Source organism: Callospermophilus lateralis, chromosome X (genome assembly GCF_048772815.1).
Source record: "Callospermophilus lateralis isolate mCalLat2 chromosome X, mCalLat2.hap1, whole genome shotgun sequence".
NCBI classification, from domain to species: domain Eukaryota; kingdom Metazoa; phylum Chordata; class Mammalia; order Rodentia; family Sciuridae; genus Callospermophilus; species Callospermophilus lateralis.
In genome coordinates this window covers 123,842,226-123,850,917 of record NC_135325.1, presented here as the reverse complement: position 1 = coordinate 123,850,917, position 8,692 = coordinate 123,842,226, and the positions used below count along the sequence as shown (strand labels likewise).

At 45.2% G+C, this 8,692-nt stretch overlaps 1 protein-coding gene across 1 annotated transcript; it reads right to left on the bottom strand.

Annotated features, from left to right (window-relative positions):
* Positions 1-5,074: 5,074 nt before the first annotated feature.
* Magea4 (MAGE family member A4) lies at positions 5,075-8,394 on the bottom strand. The gene is given in 4 exon segments (XM_077106528.1): positions 5,075-5,490; positions 5,493-5,587; positions 6,539-6,624; positions 8,095-8,394. Coding segments are annotated over 4 exon segments (897 nt in total).
* Positions 8,395-8,692: the final 298 nt, after the last annotated feature.

The window sequence follows — 8,692 nt, the reverse complement described above, 5'->3', positions numbered from 1 at the left end:
AGTCATTAGTTCCTGGAATTCCTCCTCCAGTACCCCACTCTGCAGCTGACCACTATCTTCTGCTACTCATTGGTATTCTTACTTAGCTCAGCTGTCAATCATCAGTCACCAACCCATTCCTTCACATTGTGAGGATCAGAGGAATTCTATTGAACACACCAGGCCTCAGCAGACATTAGGACATCTCCCAGTCCTGGGACCCTGGTCAGGGTGCTCTAAACCATTAGCGTGGTCAAGAGATGTTGATCACCCAGAATCATATAGAGGGCCAGCCATGCTCTTCCTGACACAAGTAGAGGGATCCTATGGGTGGAGTGTCTGTGCTACTGGTACATTCATCCAACAGACTTACCCCTTAGATGTCACTGCAACTTTCAGCTGCTGGTAATGACTCACAGTTTCCCAAAACCTGGTCATGTACTCCCTCCTCCACTCCCCTATTCTCCATCTACTCCCTTACCCTCTGCCGAACTAAGGATCCAAAGTTTTGAGAGCCTCTCTGAATTGGTTTTGCATGTGAACTCTCTCATGTATGCTGGCCATTGCTCTCCCCTGGATACTGCCAAACCCCCTCTCTTACTGAAGGTGTAATATCTGTTTTCTTTCCCTGGATCCTGAATATTTTTATAGAATGTTTACTTCTAAAAGCAAAAGGAAAATGTTCAGTTGACATTTCAGAATTTAAAATCATGTGTAATTTTTGTAAGAAGGCAGATTATAATGGCATTTTAGAAATAAATTGTGGTAATATTTATATAAAATTTAACTATCCATACCATTAACACATTAACTCACTATTTACACTATTATCTCCTTATCAGGCAATATTTACATTTGCACAATAATTCATGTTCAAAAACATTGATAGTATTAACAATCATAACAAATGAGGAACTATTTATGCATCTATCAGGAGGAGAATCATTTGACTTATTATGGTACATGGATGCTTCATAATTCTAGAAAGTGGTTACAAAATCGAGGTACACTTACACGTGCTATCATGGGAAGATCTTACATTCATTTCATTAAGGCAAGTTGCAGAAAATATGTACATTTTTACTCAAGTATGGCAAAATGACAAATATACTTTATAGCACATTGTTCATTAGGATGATACCAAAGAAGGGGCCTGAATTATAGAGGAAGTTTGAAAACAGAGAATTGTGATATATATGTACTTTTAGATTGTTTTTTGCAACAAGAATGAATGCACTGTTACCTTTGCAACTAAAATGTTTAAAAAGCCTAATAGCAAAAATAGCAGCTGTTTATTAGCTAAAGAGCTGTGCATTAGCTAAAGTAACTTCTAGCCAATATTACAGACAAAACTCAGAACTTCAATGGCCAAACAAAGTAAAAATTTTTGTTTAATGCACATGAATTCCGATGTGGTTTGGCAGGGGCCCTCTGCTCTCAGGTGACCCAGGGATCCAGAATGCTTCCATCCTATGTTTTGTTATTGAAAGGAGGAAGAAAGCATGGAAATGCATACTGGCTCTCAAATGCCAGGTGGGAGGGAGGTGGAAGTGAAGAACTGGACTGGGGGAATGACCAAATGACACTGTCACTCTTGTCTCAAAGGCAAGGAAATGTCACATGTCCCTTCCTATCTATGAGCCGGTGGACAGGAGTGTTGCCCCATGCCCAGGAAGGAGAGAAGATATGGCTGAGAACTTGAACTCTCTCCCCAAATCTGTTAGAGAGCAGGAGCTCAACCAGGAGCAAACACTGTCCTTGTTAGGCCACCACACTCATTTTTTGGAGCAGTTTCTGAGAAGACCAGATTTGCCTTGAAGTTGTAGGTGCCTGCTGTGGCTGATGATTTCAGTCCAACGGTATCCCATGGAATTGAAGAGGATCATGTCAAAGCTACCAGAGAGGGTTCCCCTTCTTCACCCCACAGCACATTTCTGCATTTGCCTCTGCAATACCATCCTCTCAGTAGGCTGAGGGTTACCCCTTTCATTTGATTCAGGGTAAAATCTTAACCACTGAGCCTCTGCCACCGTCCACATGGCCATTCTTGCCTGAACACCTGGACAGGTCCATTAGTCACACTGAAGCCAGCATTTTCCTGTGAAGCCAGTGCCAGACAGGCAGCAACTGAAGGATGGTTAAATATTCTTTTATTATCAGAGCTAGCATGTGTTTCTTGGACTGTTTTATACCTCCTGGGGGACTCCAGGCATTTATAAAGTCAACCTCAATAGATGTTTTCTCCACAGTGATTTTCAAAGCATTTCTTCATCTAATACTCATGAGGAAAGCTTTGGTGTTTAGCCATTCATTTGTGTATATGTTCAGAGGTGAGTGACACAAAACATACCCATTTAAAATCTGATTTAAAATATCAAGGTGGTTTTAAAAACCACGTAACTTCAGGGTTATATCCCAAGTACCAAGAATATGCCAAATACTACTTTACTCACAATCCACTGGAAAACATTTGGTGGGTGTGTTGAAGTCAACTGGATTGGTAACTATGTGTCTAAAAGTCCCTGTCTTTTATTTCAAAGGGTCTGTTCATATCATAGGGTAAAGGATGGGAGAGTCAGATGACTTTAGGGGGTAGGAATGTTCTCCATCACCTGGAGGACAGGCAATTCCACACAGTCACCAGAGAAGGCAGCAGGGAAGGGCTGGGCAGTGGACCAGATTCCAGAATTTAAAAGGCAGGTACATGGGGGATGACCAAGGGAAGGGTTCTATAGTGAGAAAGGATCCTGGGACTGGACATAATGCTGGAAATAAGGCAGTCCATTTTCAAGGAACCAACCTCAGACAATCCCCAATTATGTTTGACCCTGTCACCTACTTTAGGACTGCTTTTGATATGTTGGCCTACCCCCAGCATTCTTCTTTTTGTCACTAGAGAGACATCATACAATGCTGAGATGAGAAATGGATTCCAAGTAAGAAGGTTGTCCTTGGGCTGGGACAAGGGGTCTCACCTCGGCCCTGTCATTTACTAGCCAATGATACTGGGAAGTTCCCAACTTTATGAGCCTTGGGCTCTTCCTCTATGAAGCAGGGCTGACAAGGCCTGTTTGGTCAGATTGTTGGGATGCGTAGACTGCATGTAAAACACCTGGCATGGTGCCTGATCTGTACTGGCACTGTAGTGAGAGGCATGAGGCTGTTATTTCTTGTAGTATTTCTTGTAGTAGCCTCTACAATTGTGGAATGTTGTTTCCATTGGCATTGCTCTAGAGGATTCATTGGAGAATACAACTCAATGGCACATGGAACACTAATCGGCCAAAAAAGGAAATTTTATTAAGTTTAGTAAATATTCCCTCATTGGAGGACATATTACAAGATTTAGGTGTGGAGGAGTCTCTACTACTGGATGCAGTTCAAAGGTCCTAGAATTTATTTATTTATTTATTTTAAATACACGACAGTGGAATGCATTACAATTCTTATTACACATATAGAGCACAATTTTTCATATGTTTGTATATAAAGTATGTTCACGCCAATTCATGTCTTTTTACATGTACTTAGTGTTTTTTGCATTACAATTCTTATTACACATATATACCACAATTTTTCTTATCTCTGTATATAAAGTATGTTGACACCAAATTCATGTCTTCATACATGTACATTGGATAATGATGTCCATCACATTCCACCATCCTTGCTAATTTAACTCAAGAACCAGCTCCTTCCCTCCCTTCCAGTTACATTTCCATCTAAGCCACTATTGTCATTCTTTTCACCTCCAATGAAAAACTATTCTTTGCTTAGAGTTGTCTAAGTTGTATTTCAGGTAACTAATTAAATGTTCAAATGGGGTCCACTCTGGCTCTCCCAGACCAAGAAAAAAGTCAGTATAGAGGCTTCTCAGCACCTCTTCAAAGAAATGTCACTGAAGTTTCCCTGGAAATCCTTGTATACAGGATATAAATCACCTAGCTCCTGTGCTATATAAGTGCACTGGGACAAGGGCTCAGGATACTTCCCATACTTGACACTAACTCTCTGCTTTATTCATGAAGTGAAAAGAACTGCTCAGAGCAACTTTTTAGTCTTCCAACCCTAAGACACACCATCTGAGGTTCTGGCCCTGGCCACCAGAAAGCCTCATTAATATCACTCCCAGAGATGGCAGCAAACTCCTTGGCTTGACATTGGACATTGCCACTTGGTTGCTCTGCCCTGCAGCACAACCTACTCACCTACTGCTAAATGTTCTTTAAATCTCAAAGTACATCTTACCATCTTCCTGATATGTTTGTTGTTCCTAGACTTTACCATTCCACAGGTTAGGTTGGATCTGGCTTATCCTATATCTCTACCACCAACACAGGGACTTCCAAAAAGCAGATGTTCACTGAAAAACGGGGTAAGAGGCAGTGAGCAGGGAGTCTTAGTAAGTTTAAATTTCTCCAACAATTTTTAATGAGCCAAGCATATACAAGTATATATCTTTTTAATTTTACAGAAACAAAACAAAAGGCTATAAAAGGTAAGGACAGGTAAAATTATCTTTTACATGGTTGTCTTTCCTTTACCTCAATCTATTTTAGTGATGAATTCTCTCACATTTCCAAGGAAGTTTTTATTCTAATGCCATGTTATCTTGTTCCAGAGCACAAAATAAGATGGAAAAGTTTCTGATTTATTTTACAAAACAGCAAGACTCTTAAACTATATAAACAGCAACATGTTTGTGAGCAATGTGTCATTCAGAAACGTAGAACTTTGAAGTTAATTAAACCTTCTATTAAAAGAAACAACATTTGAAAAAATACCAAAATAAAAGAAAATCTCCAATTCACCAATACAGACTATGCTATATACTAAATTCACTCAAACCCCATTCTGTCTTTGCACTACTTAAAAAAGTGACTGCTATCTTCAAACACAGAGTAAAGTATCTGCCTCAGACTTCATTTGGGACAAGATAAGATACTGAATGTGACCTTGGAATACTCCTTGGCCCTGACCACTCCACTACCCCTGGATGTAACTCTGCCTTAGGCTTCTTCTTCATCTCTTAAAAAGCCTCCTCATACCAGATAGAAAAGGCATTGGGAGGAGTATCACTGACCTTGGTCCAAAACTATAGGACTTTCACCTTGCTAGTTTCAGCATGAGCCCTTGGACCCCACGGGAACTCATACCAAACAGGATCACTGCTGGGCACCTGGCGATATTCCAGGTATTGTTCCTCCACCAAATCTTCAGAGATGAGTTTTCCAGGTTCCCCATAGATAAAGTGTTCCCTCCCAGCATGCATACCCATCACACTCAGCACTTCCCAGACAACCTTTTCAGGGGTGCAGCTGCCATCCAGAAAGATCACAATCAGAATATTTACCAGGAGACCAGTTTTGGGCATGCTCTGTTCATCATTTAGCATTTCATCATAGATAAGACCCAGGGCAATGACAAGAACATAGGAATGATTAGAGGGGTCTACTTCTATGTCAATGCCAAAGACCAGCTGCATGCATTCAGAGGCTTTGCTGAAGATCGGGGGAAGTGCTCCTGGTCATCTCTGATGACATTATTCAGCATTTCTGCATTGGTCACAGGCTCAGTCATTTGATATTTGAGGGGTAAGATAAGGTTTCTATGACATCACTAATCAAAGATTCAGTGCCTGGCAAGGCCTGAGAGATTCTAAGACCCTCATTTTCCTGGTTGCTGAAGCCCTCATGGAATTGGCTCTATGGGCTAGAGGCCATGGTAGATAGGAAGGAACAATTTCTCTGAGAACAGTGGAAGGAACCCAGCATTCTGGTAGCACAAACATCCTTCATGGTACCCAGGATCTGAGAATAACAGGAATTAGAGGAAAAGGAAGAGGATGGACAATAGGAAGGAAAGAAAGAGGTGGCTTCCTGCACAACTATGGGGACTGGTACATCAACCAGGCCAGTGCCACCCTTTAGGCCTTACAGTGCTTTTGTTGGTGTTTCTAATTTGGAGGCATCATGACTTTCCTTGGGAATATCAGGCAAAGGATGGACAGGAGCTTGGTGTTGGAGACTTAGCAGCCTGGGGAGAGAGGGTATGTGTCAGGGCCTTAGCTGAGAATTGAACCCTTGGAACCTTTCACAAAGGCCCACTACAGGTCTTCTCTTTGGGCGATGCTCTAGGGCTATTCTTCCTCTCCTGGTAGGCCTATTTCCTGAAAACCTGAGGCAGGAAGTGAGGCAACTTCTGTGGGTACAGCAAGCCCACAGAGCACAAGGCCCAGGGTTAATAGTAGGGCTTCTGGGGCCTGAGCTCTGTGGGACTCCCTCTGTCCTGGTTAGTGTGGGGTCCTTGATACACATTCCCAGAGTGCACCACACCATGACTCCAAATACTGCCTGGGCCTCCTCTGCTCCAGGACCTGAGGACACTGCCTCATACAAAACCTTCACGACCTGGTTCCAGAAGTTCTTGCAAGAGGCACTGAGGGGCCCCACAGGTTGCAGACTCCAAGCACAACCTGATCCACCAGCCCTGATAGGAGGGATGGGCTGCCTTCTGTGAGGTCCCCACTGTTCTGAGGTGGATGGTCCCCTCTGCTTACTCTGGGCCCTTGCCTTCCCCTGGCAGGACCTGGATACCACCCATGTGCTGGCCTGAAGGACACTCTGTGAAGAAGTGCCCACCTCCCTGTGAAGGAACACAAGGCAGTGAGGGGCCTCACATATGGCCACACCTTCTCAAAGGTGAAGCAAGAGCTGGCCAAATTCAATGGTTCCATGTGTCCTGGCCATGGAGGATCTGGCTCAGTCCTCACCTTAGGTATGAGATGCTCTCTAATGATCTAAGGGCACCTTCCTTAAACCTTAACAAATCCTTAAACACACCCTGTCTACGTGAGACACCCAGAAAGGAAGTGAGGGAAAGGTAAGGCCAATGGAACTGGGTTGTCCCATGGCTGAGAAGAAAGGGCAGGTGAGGATCGGGGTCCTTGTGTTCCACTGAAGAAATTCCCTCTGTCCTTACCTGACTCCTGGCTATGCCTGAGATCCTCCTTCTGCTTTCCTGAGCCCAATCCCCTCTTACTGAGGCCTTCACTTCTCTGAAATCAATGACACACAGAAAATAAAGGAACCTTTACAACCCTGCCTGGGCTTCCTGTGCTGACAGCAGGTAACAGGAAGATTTCTGAGGGGCATCTACTGTTTTCCGGGACCCTTGACCTTCCCCTAGGGTCCTCACTTTACTCTTGGGTAAACTGGGACACCTGTGTCTGATGACCAGATAGTGATCCCTGTGCTAAGATGAAGTTACCCTGTCATATCAGGTTCCTCACTTCCCCAAGAGCCCTGGTACTTCCCAGAGAAGTGAACAGTTTCCCACTGCCCTTGTGTAGGTTCTCCAGGGCTGGTGGCTGGACCTGGGTGCAATGTATCATGGGCTGGGAGATTACCCAAGTCCTTACTCATGCCCACGCCTGCCCTTCCTCACTACCACCCCATCTGAGATGAACTGACATCTTTAGACCCAGACCCCATCTCCCTGAATACCTCCCATATTTGCGCCCATGGCAGAAGATCTTGCCCCTTAGGGCCTCCTAGGGCTGACTGTAGTGGCCAGGTACACTATGTGGTATCCATTGGGTCAGTGATGGGGATACTTTCAGTCCTCATGAAGAGTCCATACCTTGGGTCTGGCAGGTCCTGGATTCCTCCCTCTGCTGACATGTTATCACCTCTTGGACCAAGGTCCCTACACATATAAAACCTCTCAGCCAAACCAGGAGGCAGAAATGAGCCAGAGTTACTTCCAGTGACCCTGCATGGGGTAGATTACAAGGGAAGCCAGCCTCTGTGAGGTCCTTCTTTTGGGAGGTATGGCATTTAGTCCCTGTCACCAAAGTTCTTCACCTTGATTCCTAGCAGATGCTGGACCTCCCAGGGTCCTGAGAGGCAAAAGGAGTCACTGCAATTCTCCCCCATCCTAACCTCCAACACCTAGGCAACAGGCTGGAACTCCCAGGGTCTCTTGCAGCCTAAGAATTTGTCCCAGAATGTTACCTTTCATCCCAAAGTGCAGGGCTGACCATAGAGGTCACTTGGATGATTTGACAACCCTCCCACTGTTGTGGGGACTCCTCAGTCCACCCTCAGTGCTCACCTTGACACCCACAGCACCCTGTCCCTGTTCCCTCACTCTCCCAACGGCTTTTACTCCCAGCATCCCCTGCAACCGGAAGGAGTACCCTGGTGTACCGCCGTGGAGGTGGACAGGGCACTCTGGAATTCTTCCCCAGGGGAAATGACTGGCTACAAAGGGACGAGGGGCGGGGGTGAGGGAAGAGGGCATTTTCAGTCTACGCCAGCTCTCACTTTGACACCCACAGCGCCCTGTCCCTGTCCCCTCACTCCGCCAACGGCTTTTACTCCCAGCATCCCTTGCGACCGGAAGGGGTACCATGATATAAGGCTGTGGAGGCAGACGGGGCACCCTGGAATTCTTCCCCCGGGGAAATGAGTGGCTACAAAGGGAACCTACCCCTTGGGGTACGCATCTTCCGTCCACTCCAGCTCTCATCTTGACACCCACAGCGTCCTGGACCTGTCTGCTCCTTGTGCGGCTCAGCCTATGTCTTTAACTCCCAGTGTGCCCTGCGGGGAAGCGGTGCCCTGGAATTCTGTCCCCCATACCCCCATGCCATACAGTCCAGAGGACTTCCCAGGATAGTTTGGACATCCTCCCTCTGTGGTAGGGCCTC